Source organism: Amphibalanus amphitrite, unplaced genomic scaffold (assembly GCF_019059575.1).
Source record: "Amphibalanus amphitrite isolate SeventyFive unplaced genomic scaffold, NRLGWU_Aamphi_draft 000821F_arrow, whole genome shotgun sequence".
Taxonomy (NCBI): domain Eukaryota; kingdom Metazoa; phylum Arthropoda; class Thecostraca; order Balanomorpha; family Balanidae; genus Amphibalanus; species Amphibalanus amphitrite.
Window position 1 is genome coordinate 161,615 of NW_024882315.1, and position 25,693 is coordinate 187,307.

The following is a 25,693-nucleotide window of genomic DNA, read 5'->3' on the forward strand; positions in this document are numbered from 1 at the left end:
CTCCAACTTCTTATCAGCATCGGTGGTTCAGTGGTAGAATGCTCGCCTGCCACGCGGGCGGCCCGGGTTCGATTCCCGGCCGATGCATTTTGATCAGTCGTAAGCATGGATTCCTCGCTTGTAAAGACGTGGCTCAAGAGCTCATTAGCACGTCAGCTTTGTGCTTCCTCTTCGGCTACCATTCACTTCACCCACTTAGCACCTGCTTTTCGCGAGCGCCTGTGAACAGCAGCGGAAGTGTGCGCGCCTTATCACCACCTGCATCAAGCTCATGGATAAGGACACGCTTGCAACGAAGGCAGGCCTTCCTCCACTATCACTCCGTGCCAAGGAGCTGGCAGCCGGCGTGTACACACACATCATCCGCCTGCCTCCGGAGGACCCCGCTCGCCAAGATTACTTCTCGCTCGCGACCGTTTTGATAAGACACCACTACCGAGGCTTCACCACCGCGCCCACGAAACATGGAGGCGCGCGGTAGCGTCTGCCGAAAAGGTGGTACTGCCACCGTCACCGCCGACAGACGAGGACGCGACCTTGCCTTACAAACCATGCCATCTTCGGGTCGGTACTCGGTAGGGGGCTTGCGACGGGGGGAGCGACCTCCCAGTGGAGCCCTCTGGTACTCTACCAGGGTTCACCATCCTGTTATCACTGTGGAGATGCCGCTCGTTTTGTGCTGGACCTGCCGCAACCCACAAGGAGCACGGAACCGCCGGAAAGAAGGCAGAAGGTATTAGCGGCGGGCCTCAACCCCGACCCAAGCTGATCCATCTTGTCAGATGGATCTGCCAGGGAAGGGACCATCCAAGCAACTGGAGCGATCACCGACAGGGACACACAGTCGAGTGCGTGGCCCCGGCCGGTCTAGTGTGCAACAGCACAAGGGCAGAGCTGGTGGCAATGATTGAGGCCTTGCCACAAGATTACTTTACTACTCCTTACAGTGACATACAGTGAGGCATGGCCTTGCCATGTCTCCATGAACTACCGGCCCTCTCCAGCTCACTGGCCAAGAGCATGCTGATCTGCACAGACTTCCGGTCAGGGCTTCAGCTACTAAGCCGCAGCGCGGATGATCAACAGTCGGCCATCTGTCAGCGCGTCTGGGGCCTGCTACTTGCTAGATGCGCTGACAGCCAGCGGGAAGAACGTCACCCTCCACTGCGTCCTAGGCCACTGGCCACGCCGACCTCAACGAGGCAGCTGACCGCCTCCCCAGTCAAGAAGCCGCCAACTGCGCCAAAAAGGAGCCCCCGATCAACCTCTCCAGCGCTGGGATAGCCATCCGCCTCTGGAACTCTGAGCTGGCCTCCGCACGTGCACGGTAACACTCACATCAAGAATCGACTTCGAGTAACGATGACCTGGACATGGGACAGGTGGGACCACCTCACTCTGCTCTTGCTCCGCGCCGGCCACTGCCCGCTGGTGCGAGCCACAGCTCATCAGCACAGCCTAGTAGTTAGACGACCAGACCTGTCGAGCCTGTGTCGAGGAGGACATGGAGCATCTACTGACCAGGCTGCCCGCACACGTGGCGACGAGGATCAGTTTCTGGGCACTGACCGGCCCAGGCGGGAGTGCTCTCGGGACCGGCCCAGCACATCAGCAAGTACTTGTAACGGGTGGGGCGGACCGAGACACCTGTCGATCGGCCCCGTAGCCACGAAAGAGAAGCATCTCTGGCATGTGTGGCCGTTAGGGCATCACCTCGACTCTGTGGCGCTACCGGGTAGCGAAGCTCCAATGGCCGACACGAAGCTGTTGGGCGTCCATCGCTGCTAGTCGGTCCGGCCAGGCCTGGATGCTACGCTATGGGACCGCGCCACTGACAGCGGCTCGATGGGCCGTCTGGAAGTCGAGGGCGCTTGCTTCCTTGGCGATGGACGTGTCTGCTCTCCCGTTGCTTTCCAGAGGCGGCTGCTGCCGGTGCTCAGAAGTAGGAACCTAACCAGTAAATTGGATCGTGTAGCTGATTCCAGGGTTGTCAAAATGCATCGGCCGGGAATCGAACCCGGGCCGCCCGCGTGGCAGGCGAGCATTCTACCACTGAACCACCGATGCATGTTTCCCGGAGGTACTGGTCATTAGCGCTGCGCTGTTCCGCACGAAAACTTCCTGGTCTAGTCGGCGGACAGTAAAAACTTGCTTATCATCGTTGCGTGAGGCGATAGCCGTTAGTATGAGAAGTCGTGACAGGAAATCAGCATTCCTTACCGCTCAAAAATCTGTCGTGCAATGGGTCACCAGCATCGGTGGTTCAGTGGTAGAATGCTCGCCTGCCACGCGGGCGGCCCGGGTTCGATTCCCGGCCGATGCATTTTGACCAGTCGTGAGTGTTCAGGGGAAAGTGTTCGTTCGGTATTCTCTGAAGAGGGGCAATGGGCATGTTAGTGGCAGTTACGACTGTAATATAAATGAAAATCAAATCTTGTGTAATATATTAACTTTTATTAACACAGTTCCGTCGTTTTACAAGTTTCCATGTCAATCCTGGTCATGATGCACTGATAAAATGGCACGTTTGACGCAGTGCAACTCTGGCCGAGCTGCCTTCCGGCACGTTTGACACAGTGCACTTGTGGCCCATCTGCCTTCCACTTGTGCCGTGCCGTCGCAGAGCCGGCATCTCAGTCACGACGACAGCAGTGGCGGTGATGATGACTATGTTGGAGACGCTAGTGGCCTTGTAGCAGGAGCCGACCGTTGGAGCCGCGGCTCCTCGAGCTCCGAGTCTGTGAGGGAGTCCAGTGAGACGCCGCTGTCGCAGTCCACCGGCGAGTCGCCGTCGCTGTCGGCGCTCTGTGGGCCGTGTGACAGCACCTCCTTCTCCCTCGGCGGCGGCGGCGGCTCCGGGACGGGCAGCACGGGCCGCGTCCAGGCCCTCCTCACCCGCCGCACCGCCTCGGCCGTCTGCGCCAGCGTGATCCAACTGAGCGTCAGCTCGCGCAGCACGGGCGCGCTGGCCACCGACAGCCGCGCGCTGGGCAGCAGCCAGCGCGCCAGCAGCCGCTGCAGCCAGTGAATGTCGATCAGCAGTGAGATGAGGCGCGCCTTCTCCGTCAGACCCACGGCCGGCTCCAGGTCCGGTTTGACCAGGTAGCGCAGCAGCGCGGCGGCTCCGAGGTGTGTGAAAAACGACACGCGCAGCGGTACGTACAGCCAGAGCGGCGCCGGCGCCCAGCGGTAGCGGGCCGGCTCGGGCAGCAGCGCTGGCACCAGCACGGCCAGCCGGAGCAGGCCCAGCGCCGCCGAGACGGGCCCGAGGTGACCGGTCAGCAGCAGCAGCAGGCCGGCCAGGCGGCGGCGGCCGGCCGGCGCGGCGGGCACCGGCAGCGGCCGCGCTGCCACGCAGCGCAGCAGGTGGTGGCGGCTGCGGTAGGCGGCCAGCACCAGCGCGCCGCCCAGCGACAGGTGCACGCCCAGCCAGAGGTCGGCCAGCGCTGCCAGCAGCGGCCGGCAGCGCGGCGCCGCCAGCGTGGCCAGCGACGCCGAGGCCGTGGCCGGGTAGGAGAGCACCAGCAGCGCGTTGACGAGCCGCTGTCGGGGCGGGTAGCGGCGCGCGATGTGCAGCACCACACAGCCGGCCGTGTGGCTCACGTAGAGCCAGCAGAGACCGGCGCTGAGCCAGAGAGCGGCCGCCACCGGGCCGAGCGCGGCCACCAGCTGTGCCCCGGTCGGCACCCGCCAGTCGTCACCTTCTGCCGCTGCCGCTGAGACTGGAGTAGGCACCGGGGCCATACCAGCCGGCACTGAATTGCTGGATGTGGTGCCGGAATTCTGTTCGGCTCAAGCAAATCTCGGTGGATGCCCGCAGGGTTGCAGTAGGTCAGGAAATGGAAGATAGGCGGCAGCCACCTTAGCTACCCCGCCTACGGGTGCCGTAAGATGGAGTATTGAGATATCCGTAGAACCTCCTGAGATCGCACTGGGCTTCCAGTACCCTCCACTCGGACTGATAGAGCTCAACGCTGCTCTCGACAAGCACTCGGTCTTCATGTCCGCCTACATGTTGGCAATCGACGACTACAGAGGTGGTCTCCGAGAGGCAGCACCAAAGTTTATCACGTCCGTCAGCTACGCTACGTTGACAAACAAACTCACTCACATTCCGCCACCAACTAGGGTTCCCTAGCTCGGGCGTTCTGCTTCGTGTTGCCACCGTGTTGCGAGCCAGCTGACCTACAGATTACAGAGATGGGTCACGGTCTGCCCATCCATCGTGTTTGCATCACCACTATACGGCGAGCCTCGGCAGACGACAGAGATAAAGCAGCGTTCAGTGATGCAGGCGATCCCGATGGGCGCTGCTCCTGATACCGGGCTTATTTGTTGAAAATGCGCATGACGGATTGGAGTCGTAACATCGCTGCTGCATAAGCCGTATGGATAATCTAGTTCGGGAATGTCTAACGACAGAAAACTGTGCAATTTCAGCAACGCTGCAGCGCTATGCCCGGTCACGGCTCAGCGGGTGTCGGCCTGCCGACGCAACCGTGAGCCAAGTCGCGTCGTGCGCGGTCCAGTTCCGCAGCTGGTCACGACAACGTGGCGGGTTGCACTGTTCAGTGACAGCGCTGACGCATGCTGCATTCGCATTTCGCTCACTCGTACAAACTTTTGTCGAAGCGGGACTAGATCCGTTTCAGTTCAGCACTCATTGCTGGCCGGGTTTAGCTGCACTATTGCATCAACCAGACCCGTGAGAGTGACAAGTCCACCGCACGTGGCAGACAGACGTCCTTCCAAGGTGTCACCGTTTCGTGTCACCAGAGAGCAGAGCATAACCAGCCTGCCAGCATGTGTCACGATTTTAGTGAAAGGACCCTGTGACCTGCAGTGTCAGAAAAGTGGTTTGGGGATCTAAGTTCGCAGACTAAAATTTTGAAAAGGTCGCAGAACAAAGTTGGAACTTAGCTATGGTTCCAAATTTTTCATGAAGCTACTGCATTATATCAGTTTCTTTTTACCATAATGGGTAGAGATTGTTGAAATGCAGCACATATCAAAGTGAAACACCTGCACATGACCAACATGCAATGGTAATCATTAAGCAGGCACCTCACGAGATGCCAGATCTGTCTATGATAGCAATGTAGGTTGTAGGTTGTAGGTGTTAGGCTTGTAGGTTGTAGGCTAGTAGGTAAGGTTAGGTCAGGTTAGATTATGTTTCAGATCTGGCATCTCGTGAGACGACTGCTTAATGAATCCCCATGCAATCTTGTATCTACTAAATAGGCAGGTACCTAGCCTACATTGCCATTGCTCAAGTAGGTATAATGATGCATACCTATATAAATATCAATATTCACATTTGCCTAATTTTAACAAGGGAAATCCAAGAACATATCACAACTAAATGCAAGACAACAATCTGAACCCACCAGAAGGCTACTAATGTGAAAGCAGCTACCCTTGGATATCACTTTCTTAGCCTAGGTAGAAGTGAAGGTATAATCAAGAAGGGGAGAAGTTAAGACAAACTGAAACACATGGTTTATGTTAAGTATTACCATTACCTGAGCTTGTTACAAAAATAGAAATGAACAATCCCACCTCAGATTCCTTGAACGAAGATGGTCGAAGTCGAATGAGTCTCAGTATCTCAGCCTTTAAACAAAAATCATATTGTTGAGTATGAAAAAACGAGAATATTGCACATAAACATCTAACTATTAAATTACCCCACGAAATTATGCTTCTTTACAATAACTCACGCAAATTTCTAGACTAACCCGGCGCAGTCGCGTAAAAGCGCGGGAGACGCGCCAGACAGCGCTGCCTAGTCTGAGAATGTATTTATTTTTTAAAAAGTATTTGTTGCTAGTTAAGTTCATTGCCGAATGACAAAAACGATTTTGATGTTCAATTTATTTTAATACAAAATTTAATGAATAATATGCAGCACAAAATAATGCCTTCGGTCGATTTATTACAAGTTAAGATATCTTACTGCCATGAGTTCGAGAAAAATAAGAAAGTCATTTTTTTTGTGTAATTCAGATGGGAAAAGGGCATCTAAAAGACAATAACTGTTTATTTTGTTCATTTTAATATCATTCACAAAAATTTTGCCATAAATTCGTCCAAGTTCTCTTATGCCGGCACCAAAAAGGTGATACCTCAAAAGACGCTGTCACTTATTATCCCCATACGCATTTTTTGCTCATTTTTACGAAACAAAAACTATTCTATAACTTTTTCCAATCAATTTCCATTCTAGCCATACCTTGTTTTGCAATGAATGATGTCTAGGTGTCTTAAACGATCCAAGTGAAGCTGACCTTAGCAGGCACGGAACGACCCCGCAGACTATCGTAAAATATGGGCATCGCACGTTATAAAATTGCTAAATTTTGACATTTTTGAAAAGAAAAATCTTTTTTACATCTGGGGCATTCCAGGACGATTCAACAGGTGCATAACACCCGACCCCCTCAGATTTGCTTCTAAATTGCTGTACAGGGTTATTCTGTGCCGAGAAGCCGAATCTGAAATTGTCAGACCCGTAGAAGCAACAGTTTTTGAGTTATAGCATTGGGAAATTTTGGAAAGTTAAAAAACATCATTGTATTTTAGTAGGTATATCTCTACGAAAACTTTTATTAAACTATAAAAATTATACATATTTGAACTCACCACATCACAAGCTTTCTGATGGTATGCAAAAGTTTTCAAAATTTTCAATTTTTAATTTTCCGAAAATTATTCAAAAAAATATTTCAAATTTTTCAAAGTGTGGACAGTTAAATAAAATCTATTTTTTAGCTTTTATTAATCCTTAGGGTATTGGGAAACTATATTGTGAAAATTGGAGATAGGTATTTTTTATAAATATTTTATTTTATTTTTTTAGTTTCTCCATGTAAGTATACCATTTTGCTTTGATATGGTGCCGACGGTGCTATCTCGGGAACGGATGATCGTAGCGCGCCGGGCGAGGCGGCAATGGAAAGATCTCAACGAGATGGATCTAGACATTGTCCGAATGTTGTTCTTAACCCTATTCCTGGCGGGGGGGCCTCAGGAGCCCCCCCCCCCCTGAGGTTTTTTGGTTATTTCTCCCAAACGCGTTGAGCTAGGAAGCTCAAATTTTCTGACTTTTCCTAAAAGGCTTCTACGCAACATGTCTGAAAATTTTGAGTTGATTTGACCTCGGGTCAGGTCACCAGAGGCGGTTTGGTGACCCTACCTCAGAAAAGTTTGCAATCACGCCAGAGCTAGAGTTTTTGACCGATCAATTTCTTCTCTTCAGGCTTTAGTTAGGGTACCAGTATGTGCAATTTGTATATCTCGGAATTTTGATATCGGTGACCTAAGGTCAGGTCAGTTTCGCGACCTCCCCATTATAAGTCAATGGGGGAAAAATCAACTCCCTGTTTTTACCAATAAAACGGGTCGGAATGGCCCCATATACCATACATGACTTCATATACGATCAACCTTCACTACCTTGAGGTCTGTTTTGCTGTTGGGCAGCTGTGAGGTCATGTGACGTCATCAAAGGTCACCAAAGGTTTTTGGCCAATAACTCCGTACAGGAACAAGATACAGACGCGTGGATGGTCTCATTGTGTTCAGCTCGTCAAGACGCATCGAATGATATACATGATGACCTCGAGGTCACGTGACCTGAGGTCAACCTTTGACCTTGACCTTTCGAGGTCAACATATATATCATTCGATGTGGATTGACGAGAGGATCACGATGATGCCCTTAGTTTGTTCCTATCTTGACTAATTCGAAAGCTATTCGAGAAAAACTCTCTCCATATCTAGCGCCGCCATTTTGACTTTTTCGACCCCTGTGACGTCATCTTTGACCTGACCTGAAAATGACCTCTGTAAAAATTGTAGACCTTGTCCATGCGTATCCGATGCCGTTTACCGCTTGTCGCTATCTTGCTTCGTTCTCGAGATCTCAGGGGGGGGGCGAATCGGCCCCCCCCGCCAGTTTCTTGTCCCGGCGGAGCCCGCCAGGAATAGGGTTAAAGGTCACGGGTCAGGTCAAGGTCAGGTCAAAGACCAAAATTCCAGGTTCTCATTCCCCGGCTGCTCCTGAGGCACTTTCATAATGATGAAGCGATGTGAAAATCGCACAGCATGCGTCCAACATATTTATAAAGGCGGTGAACCAGTAAATATGCAATCACAAGGTGAGGTCAAGGTCAAAATCAGGTCACTAAAGGTCATGATGAATAAACAGGGATTAGGGACATGCGACACATGTTTTATGGGTTATTTTCCGATTCCAAGTCAATGGTGATGGGCATTTGACCAGTCGGGACCAAATCAGGTCAGATTAGGCCTGATTACCATGACCTCATCGACCACGCAGTATGTGACACTGAGAATGAAGAATGCATGACGGGAATGTGTCAGGATTGCCCTGGCGAGGCTGGTGTTGACACGTTCTTGAGCCTCGTCCTCCACGACGAGGAGTGTGTGACCATAGACCATATGTATAAACAGTGGGTTAGCACCGACCGATGTGAGCTTATTGATGTGCGAAAGGACTGGGATGATTTCATTCACGATCTATCTGTGTCAGTGGTGAAGCTCACAAACCATCACTATGTAGCAATCCGACAGAGTAGGGCATTTAAGGAGTGTAAAGAAAGTGTTGTGGAGGGAGAGGCCGTTGTCGTTGGGGACTTCAGTGAGAACTATACGTTCGTCATACAGGATGAGGTGCAGAGTCATCACTGGGACGCGCCACAGTGCACCGTTCACCCGTTCGTGGTGTACTGGAGGGAGAATGGAGAGGGACAGCACCAGAGCTTCTGCATTATCTCAGATAATCTAAAGCACAACACGACCGCTGTCCATGCTTTCCAAAAGGCTCTGATTCCACGACTGAAGGAAAAAAATTCCGTCTTTGACTAAAATCAGATACTTTTCAGTCGGCTCAGCAGCACAGTACAAAAACCGCTTCAACTTTTCAAATATCTGCGCTCACAAAAGTGACTTTGGGCTAGACTGCGACTGGCAATTTTTGCCACCTCGCACGGGAAAGGCGCATGTGACGGCGTGGGAGGCACCGTGAAGAGAGCGACCGCTCTCGAGAGTCTACGCAGGCCCACAAGGGAGCAAATCACAAACGCGACCGAAATGTTTGAGTTTTTAAGTAACAAATTCGAGACTACAGTGAACTTTGTATTCGTGTCGAGGGTCGAAGCCGAAAAAGCTGCAGAACACCTCAAGGAGCGTTTCAGCAAAGCGGTGGCAGTGAAAGGCACGCAGAGTCTGCACTGCTTTATTCCGGTCGACCACGAGACACTGCGAGTCTCAAAGTTGTCAGGGGGACCAGGCCGGCTGGTAAAAGTGCACCGCAGTAGGGCACCGAAAAGACGAAAGTGAGCGCGCGTAGACTTGCTAGCACCCCTGCCGTGTGTCTGTATGGTGGCTGTCTGTGCACTGTATTGTTGGTGATATGTGTGCCCAATACATTTCAACGAGCTGGTCACCAAAATGTGTGTTGTATTTCCTTCGTTGAACAAGGGATGGGTTGACCTGACCGTGACCTGACCTGAACTGCCCTGATTTTGCCCCGAATCGTCAAATGCCCATCACCATTGACTTTGAATTGGAAAATAACCCATAAAACATGTGTCGCATGCACATAATCCCTTTTTATTCATCATGACCTTTCGTGACCTGACCTTGACTTGACCCGTGACCTTAAAGAACAACATTCGGACAATGTCTAGATCCATCTCGTTGAGATCTTTCCATTGCCACCTCGTCCGGCGCGCTACGATCATCCGTTCCCGAGATAGCACCGTCGGCACCATATCAAAGCAAAATGGTATATTTACATGGAGAAAGTAAAAAAATAAAATAAAGTATTTATAAAAAATACCTATCTCCAATTTTCACAATATAGTTTCCCAATACCCTAAGCATTAATAAAAGCTAAAAAAATAAATTTTATTTAACTGGCCACACTTTGAAAAATTTGAAAGAAATTTTTGAACAATTTTTTGAAAATTCAAAATTCAAAGTTTTGAAAAATTTTGCATACCATCTGAAAGCTGGTGATGTGGCGAGTTCAAATATGTATAATTTTTATAGTTTAAAAAAAGTTTTCGATTAGATATAGCTACTAAAATACAAAGATGTTTTTTGACTTTCCAAAATTTCCCAATGTTATAACTCAAAAACCGTTGCTCCTACAGGTCTAAAAATCTCAGATTCGGCTTCTGGGCACAGAATAACCCTATACAGCAATTTTGAAGAAAATCTGAGGGGGTCGGGTGTTAATTTGCACCCATGAGCTGTTGAATCGTCCTGGAATGCCCCATCTACTGATATCATTTTTTCATACTTTACTGCAATTGGGAACTTTTACCGGGGGATAGTCTGCCACCACGGAAACACCAAATATGTTCTGCGAGAACTCAGAAAAAGTTTGCGCCCGGTTTCGTTATGAAGGGAGCCGGGCGGGGAGCGAGCTTGTTGGTGCGGCGATGGCAGTGTTTTAGACGTCAAAAGGCCAAGGCTTATGACTCGTCTCCCATGACTCGCGTGTTATTTTTGTGATTTGTTTGGTACCTTCGTTTGATTTGTGTGAGAATGTGATTATTAGGTATATATTAGGTAGGATAGGTTGTGCAGATATATGTATTATGGGTAATATGCTTATCCAGTACCCATAATTTTCTGATAGCATTTAGGTACTACTCACTAGCTTGGTATATGTGTCATTTCTCAGAACAGTGTACATGTAAATTAATCAAGCTGAGCTTTTCAGGTTTATCTCACCTGACTACGTAAAGTTTCCATATCCATTTGGGGCATTGCCCATTTACTACTCACTAGCTTGGTAGTGTTGTTTCTCAGACCAGTGTACAGCCCTCTGCAAACTGCGTGGTAGGTATTCTTTTTCGACAAAACGGAGAATAACGCGAATACTATGCTAACGGTCACTCGGAAATCGTAACAGCAAGACGCGCGAGACTCCGCACCTTAGATTGGGCTTATTTTGGTATACATTTTCCAGCTAATTTGGCAACAACACACAAAAGTTATATCTGCCCCCCAAAACAAACTTTTGCATTTTGTTACTATTATAGTCATATACTTTGTTCAGCGATAGAACCAATCGAAGGAGTGGAGCATGGCGCATCTTTATGCAATGAGATCCGACCGACCGATAACTTACCCTTTGAGCTATTATCGGTTTTGTCGAAAAAAAGAATACCTACCACGCAGTCCGCAGAGGGCTGTACGTGTAAATTAATCAAGCCTTTCAGGTTTATCTGACCTGATTACGTTAAGTTTGCATATCCATTGGGGCATTGCCCATTTCCAGCTCCTGCATGCTGTGTAGTCCTTCATTCATATCATACGTGTTGAACCAGATGTTAAAAGAGTGACAAAATTTTCAACATTTGTATTATAAAATACAGGATTAATTGTCAATGCACACACTGTGTGATCACAATTCACAGATCACCTGTTCATAACACATCACAGTTTATGGGCTTCAGGCTGCCGATCAAATACCAGTTATATCTATCAATCTAATACCAGTGAAAGTTTTGCCAACAGCTGTCAGCTGGTGAACCAAGAGTAGCAGGCGGTGCTGGTTCTTGGGAGTAGGTCAGTAGTTTGTACTGCATTCTATTCAGGAGTCCAGGTCTTCATTCAGTAGCCATGGAGACTGGAGAGAGATGACTTAATCTGCTGAAGAAGAAAAATCAGTCAAAATGGGTAGGCAGTTGGGTTTTTATTAAGTGACCCATTGTGAAATGCTCCATCAAGCCTGATAATGCTGACATAGATGGGTAGAGGTACTTTGTTGCACAGAAATCATCTGTTTAGGGAACGTTTGCTCACAGAACAAAAATTGCTTTTCTTTAGTCAAGACTTTTCGCAGAACAAATCTTCCGAGTTCAAGAAAACTTAGAAACGGGCCACTTTTCTGACACTGGTGACCTGTCAACGTGGCCATTTCGTTAATAAACACACCAATGTGTCTGATTAGCTTCGGCATCCCGATCAGCATGGATGGACGACTCTGCTAACTGCTCAGCACGGATTTCCTAATCAGTGAAACTACGTTGCCTAAAACGATATCAAACGATGTAGTGATTAGCCACTAACTAGTTATCAATTTTGATGATGCTATTGTTCCCTTTGATTTTGTGCAACTCTAGGCCACTAAATTTGATTAACACTCAAACCAGTGGCGGCGCCACGAATTTTCGCCAGTGGGGGCAAGCTTGAGACTGACCCGACTGTAGTCTGATAACGCCGATCTGCAAAATCCATGAGCACCTTGTCCCTAGACGTTGTCATTCAAAATTATTTTGGTTTCAGGTTTCATGCATAGGCGTATTGAGTTTAACCATTAACCCTCGCGGGCCCGGAAGGGGAGGGGGGGCGTTTTTCGCCTCCCCTGGTGAATATTTGCGATACCTCACGAACGCTTAGGGATAGAAAGACGAAACTTGCTGTACCTTATCCCCCATTAATTTGACATCTTTTGAAGCAAAAAAAAAATGGAGCTAGCCTCCTTGATAACGTCTCAGGGCCGATTTTTCTAGACTCCTGCACGGCAAACTTCGGCGTCACAGACGTGAACTTCAACCAGCTGCCAAAAATTGAGTTTTAGAGATAAAGACAAATTACGAGCACGGTTGCGTAGCATTTGACCTAGAAAAAAATACTTAAATAACTTTGGTGACCTGAGGTCAGAGGTCAGGGCAACGACCCCGAGCTGGGGCTTTAGTTTCTTTTTCGCAAATAACTTCAACAAAAATGGTCCTGGAGCTACGGCAGTGGTACATTCGCATTAGTCTTGTCGAGACGCGTCGAATGACATATATATTGTTTGGAAAAGGTCAAGTTTTATGTTGACCTCATGTAACCTCGAATGACATTTGGTTGATTTTTACACATGGAAGGTCATTTGTGATGATTTCGTAGCCGCTGATCACGATTCTGGGCCTCTGGCATCCATTTTGCTGTAAGCATTCATTTAGAGCCTCAGTATGGCAAAACATGTCTTAATTATTATGCCTGACTTGAATAGTGAAATAGCCTCTAGCAAGGATACTCTCTTGTGACTTTGACCTTGTAGCAGCCTTGTATCGTAAGCTGAAGCACAAATAGGGGTCCGCTAAGCTTGACAACATATCAAAACATCTCGGAATTTAGTATACAAGATACAAGAAAAAGTGCAAAGTTTGTGGTCAATTTTGAGCATGATCGTCACCTTGAATTTGAATGTTATGCACATCATCGGAATCCACGGATTCTCTTCTTTTGTTCAACATCCCTTTTAGCCGATTTTATGCACCATGCCGTCCTCTGGAATACGTACTTTGAGACCACTACCAAAATGCCGGTTTTTGCCTTGAATCCACGGAATCTCTTCTTTTGTTCAACATCCCTTTTAGCCGATTTTATGCACCATGCCGTCCTCTGGAGACTGGAACACGTACTTTGAGACCACTACAAAAATGCCGGTTTTTGCCTTTGACCTTGAATTCTGACCTTGAAAACTGACCTGAGGTCAAAAAGTTCAGGTGCTTTAGAATCTTCTCATAGATACTTTTTGTTTGGTACCATTTTTGTTACCGTAGCTGCCTTATTAACGGAGTTAAACAGGGGGAGGGGGAGGGCTACCCCCGGGCTGCGGTGGTTAGGATTACCCCCGGGCCCGGCCGAAATAAAACTATAAAGCTAGATTGCGAGACACAAACCTGTGAAAACGTTATGTTGTTCGCTGAGATGTAAAATGGTGTGTTCTTCAAAACTATAGTCAGTACCTATTTCTCCTTTTCCCCGTAGTACGTATATATGTATGTGCGATTCTCTCACATACGATTGATATAGGTACGAGAATAAGCTCCATTAGGGCGACCCACATACAATTCCAGATAACCCGGGATATACATACCTATCACATTTTGTCATACCTCTCTGAGCTCAGTCTCAGTCTAAGGGTTCCCAAAAGAGGGTGATCTCTTCTCTGGCCGACTTTTGATAAACTGCTTCTCAACCTCCTCGAGATCAAGCTCGAGGGCAGCCTTTTGGTGAATGAAAATGAGTAGGAGAATGAGTGGGAGTAGGAGATATGCGACAGACGGTCCGAGAACGAACGTTCTGCTGACGCACTTGATGCGAGGACCGTCAAAAACAGGCGTACTATTATAACCGCCTATAATGAATGTTGCACCGGTCTTCTGTTCCCATATATCAGCCAAATTTTGTGGGGGCAAAAACATAGTCTTGCCCCCACGGCTTCCTGCCAGTGGGGGCAGTCTGTCCCCACTGCCCCCACGGTGGCGCCGCCCTTGACTCAAACCGGCACCTTTGCATCACTAGTTATCTTGGCTTTTATTCATGCCACAGCCCTTGCCTACTATTTCCTTGACGTCCCTATGACCTATTGCTGCCTTCAGAATACACTCGCCTGCGATTGCGGCATAAAATGACTACCGTAAGATCTAAGTACTGTTCTGTCATGTCACCGACCTCTCAGCAGCGGCAGTGAGGGAGCCGGAGGCCGGCGGACACGGTCGGCGCCCCGGGTCACCTCTGTGGCCCCGTCTCGAGTTGTCCCTCTCTTAGACCGGGCTGTCCCGACGTCCGGGGTGGGTCCCGAGTCGGCAGACCGTCTCCGGTGGCACCGGCCGGTGTCAGGTGCACCGGACACGGCCCGTCCCTGCCGCTGAGTCGGAACGGGCCGAGAGAAGGGAGGACGGTCCCAGCTCATAGCGTAATGTTTAGGTTCTGATTCATGGCAGTTTTACCGTCATCGATAGAGGATGAAAAGCATAGGCGGCGGAACGGGGGTGGCACCGGGGCACCGTGCCCCCCCCCCCCTTTGATTTTGGCTTTTTAACATTAGCCCAACGGGCGTTGCATGGAAAGAATGGGACCAAAAGTCGGCAGTGCCCCCCCCCCCTTAATTGAAGGTGTTTCGCCGCCACTGGTGAAAAGTCCATACTCTTGGAAGCTACAAATGCGCCGTTAAATTGGCGTGACATTTTCGAAACGTGTTGGCGAAAAGGTGTCGCAGCATTTTTTGTCGTGTGATTGAAAACGGCTTCGTGACCGCACCACTCAAGGGGCTGGGTTCAAGTGGCTGTACCTTTTAGCGCTGGTTCAGCCACGGCAAGGTCGTCTATAATACGAGCCACGACCTGTTTTTGTAGAGCAGTCACGATCTGTTTCTCTGCTCGGCGTTCCTGCAGCACCCGTGACCTTTTGATGTTTGTGCCGCCTCACTCGCAGGCTCCGGTCGCATGACACATTTATCGGTGAAACTCAGCAAAGACGAGCTAATAAAGAACGGAAAGCTAGCCCGGCTGCTTTTTCGAAGTCAAGTGAGGTCTGCGGTGGTTCCTGAAATATTTGTGGTGCTGGTGGCCGGGCCTTAGGTAGGGGAGAGTGGGCAAAGCGGCCACCCGGGGCAAAGCGGCCACCCATCGTTTTAGCCCTTCATAGCTGGCGTCAGTTCCAATTTATGGTTTCCAATTATGCTTCTCTTCACGGTCGTTCGAATGAGCCAGACCGGAGTTTCAGGCCCATCACCATTGTTCTGTGAAACACGGAAAAGTATTTATTGCCAGGTTACCAACAATGTTTACAGTTTTTAAATGTTGTGCTATTCCATAACCGTTTGGAATTTTTATAAGCGTTCTTGTCCATGCATTGCATGGTTATCGTACATGTATTCTACCAATTTTAATGTTTTTTACCCCACTGATAGCTAAGCTGGAATATTTTTGTCTCGGACGGTATGCGCGGGGCAAAGTGGCCGGGGCAAAGTGGCCACCCCCCAGTTGGCCATAAGTTGTTTCCATCTGGATAAAAAACATTATTGATATTCAAATGTGTCGTCATGCATTCATCTTGGCCACTTTTCAGTTGCATGAGTTACCAAATAATGCAATTAAATGTTTTTTTTATGAAAATCCTTTCTTTGTTTACCTACAGGTGGAAGATGATAAAGTGAACATCCATCCTCGCTTAAACCTTGTCATCATCAAATACCCTAGTCGTACATGAGGCAGCTATTTTGTTTCTCATATCGGGACTTGATAAGACGCCGGTGGCCGCTTTGCCCCAGGGTATGGGGCAAAGTGGCCAATATGCATATGTTTAAAGTTTTGTCAATATCTTCCATATGTGGACGCCTTTGGAAATAAAACGCAGTTGAAATAAATGGCAACTTAATAGGGATCACATTGGCATAGAAAGAATCTTTCCAAGTTTAAAAATCAAGCGTTGGCATCGTGAGAAGCGTTAGGGTGGCCGCTTTGCCCCACTCTCCCCGACTTGAATTAGGGAAACTTTCCTGCGCCTTTAACCCGCGCCCTGCTGGGGGGGGGGGTGTTTGAACACCCCCCCCCCCCTTGTCGTTTTTCGCAAATATCTCAAAAACGGCGCCGCGCCGCCGTTTTTGGTACACCTTATCATACATCAATTCTACACATGTTGTGAAAATTTCAGACCAAGGTCATTCAAGGTCAGGTCACCAGGTCACTTGAAGTGACCTCACCTCATAAAAACTTTCAATGTCTGTCATAGCTACACCGAGTGACCGATCGCTTTGAAACTTTCAGCGATTGCTAAGAGCAATAGCATGTACAAAATGTATATCTCAGAATTTTGATATCGATGACCTAAGGTCAGGTCAATTTTGCGACCTCCCCATTATAAGTCAATGGGAGAAAATTGAAATGCGCCTCTTTTGGAAGAAAGACATTATAAACACTCCCAAACACCGAATTACAAGTGGTTTAGACACACTGAACTTAAAAATGGTGTCCGTGACCCTTGTTTATGCCCTGAGGTCATCTTAGGTCACGAATGGTATCTAACAGTTTTTCGCAAATAACTTTTGATAGAGGCATGCTAGAGCGATGAAAACGCCTTAGATGTGTTCAGCTCGACGATACGGATCGACTGATATGCAACATGACCCTTTCCGGTCAGGTCATGACCTTGACCTGAGGTCAAATTTTCAAGTTGACCTTTCAAGGTCAAGTTATAGTTCATTCGATGCGTCTTGACGAGAGGAACACGATGCCGGTAAAAGTAAGCTCGTACAAGGCTTGGGTCAAAAGTTATTGCAGAAAAACTGTTTTCAAAAAAATCGGCTATTTTTGCAGTTTTTGCCCCCTGCAGGCAAAACCGTTGACGTTAGGTCAAATCTGAGAGGATTATTCAGAAAGGGCGTTAATAGGGCTATCGAATGCGCTTTTCCGCGGCGCTGTAGCTCTATTGGTTCCCGAGTTATGCGTTGGCTTCTTGGAAATTTTCGACATTTGACCTGGAAATCGGCGAAATTTTGCCTTCAATGACCTCTGGTGACCTGACCTTTGACCTGACCAAAAAATTGACTGAAGTGATTTCGTCATTATTTTTTACGCTCTTTCGAACGCCGCCTTTCGCGTATCGCTACGTGGCCCAGGAGCCGAGTTACAAGGGGGAGGGGTGTTCAAACACCCCCCCCCCCCAGCAGGGCGTGGAAATCCAGGACCCCCAGCAGGGCGCGGGTTAATCAATACGCATTACACGTGCGTTACGTACGAGTATAACAGCTACGCTACGCTACATTACGGCACATTGAAATGGCACTTGTAGCGTTTTGTCAATGTCAGATGACGATAAAGCGCTTTGTACCCTTGTTTGCGCTCCGCTCCGCCGCAGCTCCATGTGCGCAGCAGTTTGACGTGTGGTGCATTGTCCTGCAGCATTTGTTTGCAGATAGGTAGCCCCTGGCAAGCGTTCCGAGCTCATTCATTAAAGGAGTGAATTATATGTTCTGCAGTTAACAATGGTCTTGGTCGCTGTTGGATCGTGCCTAGCCCTTTTAATATGAATAATTCCGTCAGGTGTGCGCTGGTGTACAAAGTCCTCGCTCGTGAGATCAGTAACTGATTATTTTGTGTTTAAGACGTTGGTTCTGCCACAGTGTTTAAAAATGTCTCTGCGTTTTGCTTCTGTTCTGCCATCTGGAAATGTTCTGTAGCGCTTGCGGTTCTGGCCTAAACTGGTATGGTGCAGCTCAGGTTCGTCTTACTTGCGGACTGCATTTCTTCAGGAAATGGGTCTGGCCGTCAATCATTCCTGACTGTAGGGTGGCGACCCCACTAACACAACACAGTAACTGGTATGTCGAAACGTGGTGTCTGTTCTTGTAGCACTGCGGGATGCAACCCACTAAAGGCCGCCCCACACTGGAACTCGCATGCGGGTTGCGGGCTTGCGGGTTTTGAGTTTGCGGGCATAATGCTAATTCATAGAGTGATTAGACCGTTTCCTTATGGTAACTTCATGAATGCAGTGAAGCCGGTACACCTTCAGAAACTTACATATAGTCGCAATACCAGCGCAACGAACCAAAATACGGCTCCAACGAAAAACCCGCAAACCTCGCAGAACTCGCAGACCTCGCAGCGAGGAAAATCGAAAGTTGACTCAAAATCAACTTTTGAAATGCAATGCAAGGTCGCTCGCAAGCTAAAAACATGCAGACTCGCTTGTTTGATGGTAGTGTGGGTTACTCAGCCTAGGTTGTATTATTTGATTTTGAAGAAACCCCAAAACCCAAAAACTCGCAACCCGCATGCGAGGTCCAGTGTGGGGCGGCCTTAACTGTAAAGTGCGTGTATGTGCTGTCAACAATTGTCACGGGTTCGTGAGGATGTTTTTTTCTTCAAATGTCCGCTGTCAATCCACGGCATACGGTAATTAACGTTTGACGAAACCCTTCCTCATTTATTACGTTTCCGGACCGCATATTGAGCTGCTACGAAAGTTCAGAGCAGCGATGTTTCACTTATCACGCACAAAATTGTAGAACGAGTTATAGGAGAAACAATATTGCAAACGAATGAGAATGAACTTTTGAAACATATTAAAGATGCAAAAGCAACATTTATAACAGAGTTGCGCTCCACGAGCGATTTATAACTTGTTGCGTTATTCTTTGTGGCTCTGTTCTTTTTAGCCGAGTCACTTGACGCCGGGTATCTGAACCATCGGACCGAGTGGGTCACCCAAGATTACCTTACTGACCAACCGACACCCTGCGTCTGGATCAGCCCCTCCCACTCTGACTCTGTGTCAATCTCCGCAGGCTCACGGCCATCCCGGAGGTGCTCTACTCGGTGCCTTCCCTGGAGATCATCCTGGCCAGCGACAACCAGATCACCGAGATCCAGGTGGAACCGCTCCGCAAGCTCACCCGGCTCGCCACGCTCGATCTGCGCAACAACAGCATCGCTCACGTGCCGGCCAAACTCGGATACATGGAGCAGCTCAGGTGGGCGAGAGCGCGGGGCGGAGGGTGGCCCGCCCCGGCCCGGCCGCCTGAGCTGGCGTCATTCACCCCGCCGCCGAGATAGTTGGTAGTCCGGGAGCAGAACTTACGACAGATGACGAAATTGGAGGCTGGCTGCCAGGAACCTGATGAATAGTTTTTAGAGCGAATTCCGACTTTATTTTATGTATTTTATTTGTTCAAAATCGTTCGTTTATTTAATAGTTTTGTAAATGTGTTTCTTTATCAGAAAATGAATATAATTAAAATTGAATAAATGTAGGAGAGGAAGTATGAAGAATACCTTTGTGCTCACGTGGTCACATATTCCGAAAATGATGTTTGTTGGAGTTTTAAGGGCTCGTCGACTGTGGAATAGTTATGCTCTCATGACATAGCATCCCGAATATGAATTGCTGTTTTCCCGTGCGTTGTGTGCGCTGTCTTTATCGTTCAGTAACCAAGCATCTGCCACTGCCGCCAGGTCTCTCGGTCTGGAGGGTAACCTGTTCAAGCAGCCTCGGCCGGCGATCCTGGCCCAGGGCACCGCCTCCATCCTGCAGTATCTGAAGGACCGTGTGCCCATGTCGGAACGCACCGAGTAAGCCACAGCCGCCGGCTGAGAAATCTTCTGGAGAACGTGCTAGACAGTAGATATTACATAAAGCTTCCGCGGGGCCAGTTTATCATTGATCGGCTTCAATACTCGCTATTCAGGACCTAATGCTGCGTGCACTTTGCATAATGATAGTCAGTAACCATGGTCCATTAGTGGGGTTTTACTGTTTTACTCATCTTTATGACTACGGTTTTATTTCGCGACACTGCTATGAGAATGCAATAGGGCGATGATTAGGGCAATGGGGTGATAGGGCCATTGAAGTGATTTTGTTGGTTGTTTTTGTCCACTCGGGAGGTCACTGGGGAAGATACGGTAGATAAGCATCGCATCTGACCACAGCATCGCTAGCAGTCGAGTGGTGCTGTTTGGCAGCTCATATGGCGCCGGCAGTGCTGACTGTGATATCTCCTCGGCTGAGCATTAGTAGCGGTGACACGGCTATGATGTAGTGCTGCAGACGGTTTTGATCACACTCCACTGATCACAGTGCTCACTGCGGCTCATGCCTGCTTGTGGCGTGGCGTGGTGTCTGTGTCCGCCGTGACACTTACCGGTGATTGCTGATCCTTCTACACCCGGTGACAGCCGGCTCAGACGTCCGTTCGTGCGGCCTGCGGCCTGTGTGCGTGTGTGGGATGGCCAGTTCCAATCAACTGACCGCGACCGGACACCATCGTGCGAGGTCGGGTTTCACCAATCAGTGTGGGGCAGGAGACGGCGTTTCCGTTCGGCAATCCCGAGTTGTGACAGCTTGTGGCGATGATGCCATGTGATTCATACCTGCTGAATCAGGTTACCAGTCTGAACAGTTACTGGTTTGTGTGGATTTGTGGGTGTTTTGTGGGCACAGACTTGTACTATTGTGAGCTTTGGCAGCTTGGAGATGCTTTTGGGATAGTCCTTAAAGGGACCCTCCCACCTTCAAAAAAGTTAATGAATTGGCATGAAAGTGATGTCGCTCGGTTCAGAAAGAGCAAAAACGAATATCTACCAACTTTCATCGAAAAATATTCACCGGTTTTCAAGATATTAGACTTTTACTTTTGTTTACTTTTTGGGATCTCCGCTGTTCCTAGCGACTTTATTTGAAAGTGCGGCATTTGTTGCGCGCAAAGCAGCATATACCACCGCGTGCTACAAAACGTTTTAGTCAAACATTTAACGGACGTTGGAAAGCCTGATGACGTCATCAGATTCCCGTAATGGTTAAGAGATAGGGACCACGCTGGTCCCACCCTGCAAGTAAAGGGAAGAAATTTCTTGAACACCATAAAGCTGCGGGGGTTGCGACCAGGATAAATGGTGGTTTCTGAGCCTGGCCGCAAACTTGGCTATCTCAACTCAAAACTAATGTTAAGGTGGGAGGGTCCCTTTAATTATTATTTCATCATTGTGAACCGTCAGTACTACAGACAGTCTAGACAGTATATTGGCCAGCGTTCTATAATGTTCCGCAATTCCTTTGACATCTGAAATAATTTCTCTGAAGACCATCTTTTATATATTTGACGTTGCATAATGTTGGCGTTTTACTGTACTTAATCGAAAAATATAGCTATTTTTAACCTTAGATTATTTTATCTAGTTACTGTTAAATAAATTTGGATTTATTGATCTGTGGCCAATGCATTTGTAAGAAATTTTGTTCCTATCGAGTATACATCGTTTTTTTCCGTGGCAGATGGTCTCACCGCGTGATATATGAAACAGCCATGGAGCGACACTTTGCCATATCGTTAATAGTTTAGTTGTACCTTCAGTTTGTAATTCCTCTGTCATGTCGGTTGATGTCTGCCCTGTGAGAGTGTGCGAGCTGGTGTCTGCTCGTAATTGAATAACGGGACGTCAGATGCAAGCTTCGTGAGACGACTCAATGTGCACGTTTAATCTGCAGTGCCTTGCATCGCTTCCCTAATGTGCATCGACTGAATACATTGAGCCACTACATGGTTGTTTTTGTCGTTATATATTTCACTAAATATATTTCAAACATCTCGCACTAACAGCGTTGCAAAGTAGGTCGCTGATGACACCCGTTCGCCATCTGAAAGTCTAGCGTTTCACACAACCGTCGCTGTAATTGGAAGACCAAACATAATTGGGTCAGGTTGGCTTGTGACGTCATAAACAAATGGTGACGTGACGTTATTGAACCACGTCATAACGATCACGTAGTTCCATTCGTCTTTGTCTCTGGCTTGACGGGGTAATTGTCGTCATTTCTCGAAGTCCAACCCATTATATAACAAGCTTTTGAATCAGTTCTCAATGCAGGGCTGGTCTTTGTATTCCGTAAAATGTCCAGTTCCAAAGATACATGCATCTAATGTGTACGACTAGGACCCATATCGCGCTGGCCGCAGCAGTAAGTGTGTGAGTACTGAGTACTAAGGTTTATATAGCCTTGGTACTAAGTACCAACCGGCGTCCGGCATCAATGACTGTCGTCCTGATGTGAGTTGTACCGTTGTACGTGCTGTCGTCCCGGAAATGGGAGCTGTCGGCGATGGCTGTCGTTCCTGTGGGGAGCTGTCAGCAGTCGCTGCTGTCCTGGGTGGGAGATGTCGGCAGTCGCTGTCATCCCGGGTGGGAGATGTCGCCAGTCGCTGTCATCCCCGTTGGAAGTGTCTGTAGTCGCTGTCATCCCCGTTGGAAGTGTCGGTAGTCGCTGTCATCCCCGTTGGAAGTGTCGGTAGTCGCTGTCGTCCCTGTTGGAAGTGTCGGTAGTCGCTGTCGTCCCCGTTGGAAGTGTCGGTAGTCGCTGTCGTCCCGTGTTTGGGAGCTATCAGCAGTCGCTGTTGACCTGGTGAGATATGTCGGTAGTCGCTGTCGTCCCTGTTGGAAGTGCCGGAAGTCGCCGTCGTCCCGGGCTGTCGCAGCTCTCATTCATGCCGAGTGGGGGTCTCCGGCGGTCAGCATCCCCGCCCGTGGACATGGCGTCCTCTGAGTGCCGACGTCGCCTCAATGGGCCAATAGTGGTGATTGCTGGGCGCCGGCGCTGGCACACAATGGCGTCGCGAGAGTGCTCGACCGTCGGCGCCACGACGTGTCACGTGGCACCGGCCGAGCCCAGGTAGAGCGGGGAGCGGCCGATGACGCACGCGGCGGCGTATCGACCGGCCGATGACGCCCGCCGGTGCCGCCGCTCTATCTCGCCGGCGCACAGTGGGCGATCCGGCCGGTGTAGCCTCGCGAAACCTATCGGCATTCATAACATCCATGGTTTTGAAGCTAGAACCACAAAATTTAGGAGCAACCTTCTTGAATATCCACTGAGCATATGTTTTAAATAAGGACTATCTCTTATAGGATTTGTGCTCTGTGGCGAGCTTGCCATTTGCCTAATTGCTGCTCGAATAACGCATGAATACTTTGGAGGGTAGGTCGAAATTTATGACGGTATGAGCTGGGTAGGATATTGAAATGGTGTGTACATCCGTAGAAAATTGCTTCCAAACCAACTTTTTATTCAAACGATTATGCCCTACCAATTTATACATATCATGAAACAGCGTAAATCTCGCCCGGCAAGGCCCCATTTCATAACGTGACCCAAGCAGCGGGTTTGGTTTTTGGTACATAACTTCGCAAAAAAATTGCCGCAGAACCACGATTTTGACATCGTCATGTTCGCCTTGCTCAGGCGCGTCGAATGGTATAGTTTTTGTTCAGGTGAGGCCACCGTAAGGTCAACCTGACCTTGACCTCGAGTCAAGGTCAGGTCAGAGGTCTTCAAATCACGAAGCTGGTCGAAGGAGGTCATATCGCATATCATTCGATTCGGCAGGTCTTCCGGAGTCCATTGGTGACCTTGTCGACTCTCTAGCTCAATTTGATCGGGAGTTATTGACGAAAAACTCGTATGACCCTAGTGACGTCATAAATGACGTCATGCAAGGTCAACAATGCAAAAATGCATCAGATCTTGCAAGGAGTGCATGAAGTAACGATTCCAGGTACTTGAGACAGTGGAATATCATTCCTGGAGCCAAAATAACAGTTTTCATATTTCCCGATTGACTTATAAGGTGAGGTCACGTGACCAACCTGACTTTATGTGACGTTTAGGAAAAATCTGAGATATACAAGTTGTAAGACCTCTGAAGGACAATAAGTCCTGCAAGTCTCACCTCCCTGTGAAAGTTACTCTGGCACTGAGAGCGTTGCAAGTTTGCGACATCTGAGGATCGTGCAGAGGTTCATGTATGACGTCATAGGTCAGTGACCTGACCTGACTTGAAAGTGCGGTTGGTGTCACAAGATCCAGCGTGCATCAAAGGTCAGGTATGCCAGGTTGCAGCTCTCTATTGCCTGGGTGTTTTGAGCTATCGCGAGAACACCTTTTGGGGCATTTACCACTTGTGCTCAGCCTCAAGTGCACCAAGCCACGGCCAACCCTTAGAAGAAAAAAGTGTCTGGATGCCAGGGCTGCAAGTGGCTGCAAATTTTCACTGGCTCCCCTAATAGATAGTGCCTTAGTGCATGCGATACAGCATTAATTTCAGTTCATCCTCGTAAAACTTTTTTTGCTGGGCTTGGTTAATTCAGTGAACGTAATGTTTAGTGGTAGAAAAAAATATAAAAAGTTAACCTAATTATAAGACATTTTGAATTGATTTTGTCTACTTGCTTTCTATGGCGGAATCGTCTAAACATCTAAATTTCACTTTTCATGCAACATGGATGCTCAACACCTAGCAATTTCATCGTTCCGCAAAATATTCAAAGAGCGTAAAAATCGGCTGTGATTATCCCCTTTATGATGTGTTACGGAACGCTGTCTTTAACGATACTTTTGTCTACGAAAAAATGTATCCTGAGCCATGCAAATGCACTAATCGTAATCTTTGATGAATTTTCTGTCGACTAGTATGCGTTGTTCTCCAATTTTCGGAAAAAAGTGTCTTTGAGGTTTCGCGAGGCTAAACCGGCCCGATCGCCTACCGTGCGGCGGCGGCTCTCCGGGAGAGTCGGGCGGCCGCCAGCTCTGATCACATGAGGACGCTGACGGCCCGGGGGTGGCGGCAGAAAAAAAAAACCGCGGCGGTCCTGACGCAGCGGACACGGTCAATACCAGAGCTTCTTCATCCATCATATGGAGATGAAGATCGCTCGGCAGTGCACGACAAACGAGCAGCCCAGTCAGCTTATTGGTACGGAGAGATGTTATGCACGAGGCTGTGCCAGCGATACATTCGATGAATGAAAGAATGAGAATGTTTGATGTGAGTTTTTGTTGTCATCTTTCTCAGAAATCAATCACGGAGCAGGAGAGCTATGATGATTGATGACGGATATCAGATATGCTCTGGGCATAGGCGGCGGAACGGGGAGGCACCGTGCCCCCCTTTGATTTTGGCATTTTAACATTAGCCCTATGGGCGTTGCATGGAAAGAATGGGACCAAAAGTCGGCAGTGCCCCCCCCCCCCTTAATTGAAGGTGTTCCGCCGCTACTGCCTCCGGGTTCTGTAATCTGTATTACATAACCGTTGTTGCTGTTGACTATTTGTTGTTTTATATTGGTCGTTTTTGTCATTTTTAACACCAGCTTTCTTGATCACTGACTATCTTTTGATTCACCATTTTTACCAAATATGCAGGAATGCATTTTAGCTTCCTGCCCAACTCTTAGGTACGGCCTTCCTACCCAGTGCCCATTCCCTCGGTGGGCGCACCTCGCAATCATCGTGACATATATTAAATACAAATTACGCATTGTGTGAGTGCTCGTAGATCACTGGACTGTGTAGATCGTAGATCGGGACTGTGTGATACTTC

General features: G+C 48.5%; 1 protein-coding gene and 3 non-coding genes across 6 annotated transcripts in view; 3 read left to right on the top strand and 1 right to left on the bottom strand.

The window, feature by feature from the left end:
• LOC122366640 (leucine-rich repeat-containing protein 40-like) overlaps positions 1-21,858 on the top strand; it is a 62,236-nt gene extending 40,378 nt beyond the window's left edge. For all 3 annotated transcript variants that reach the window (XM_043339131.1, XM_043339134.1, XM_043339133.1), the window contains 2 exons: positions 19,109-19,294; positions 19,776-21,858. In XM_043339131.1, the coding sequence (XP_043195066.1) occupies positions 19,109-19,294; positions 19,776-19,896 (307 nt within the window). In that variant the 3' untranslated portion in view covers positions 19,897-21,858. The remainder of the gene's footprint in view (positions 1-19,108; positions 19,295-19,775) is intronic.
• Positions 17-87, top strand: Trnag-gcc. The gene has a single exon. It is a non-coding gene; the product is annotated as a tRNA-Gly (tRNA).
• Trnag-gcc lies at positions 1,997-2,067 on the bottom strand. Its single transcript has one exon. It is a non-coding gene; the product is annotated as a tRNA-Gly (tRNA).
• On the top strand, positions 2,253-2,323 carry Trnag-gcc. The gene has a single exon. It is a non-coding gene; the product is annotated as a tRNA-Gly (tRNA).
• Positions 21,859-25,693: the final 3,835 nt, after the last annotated feature.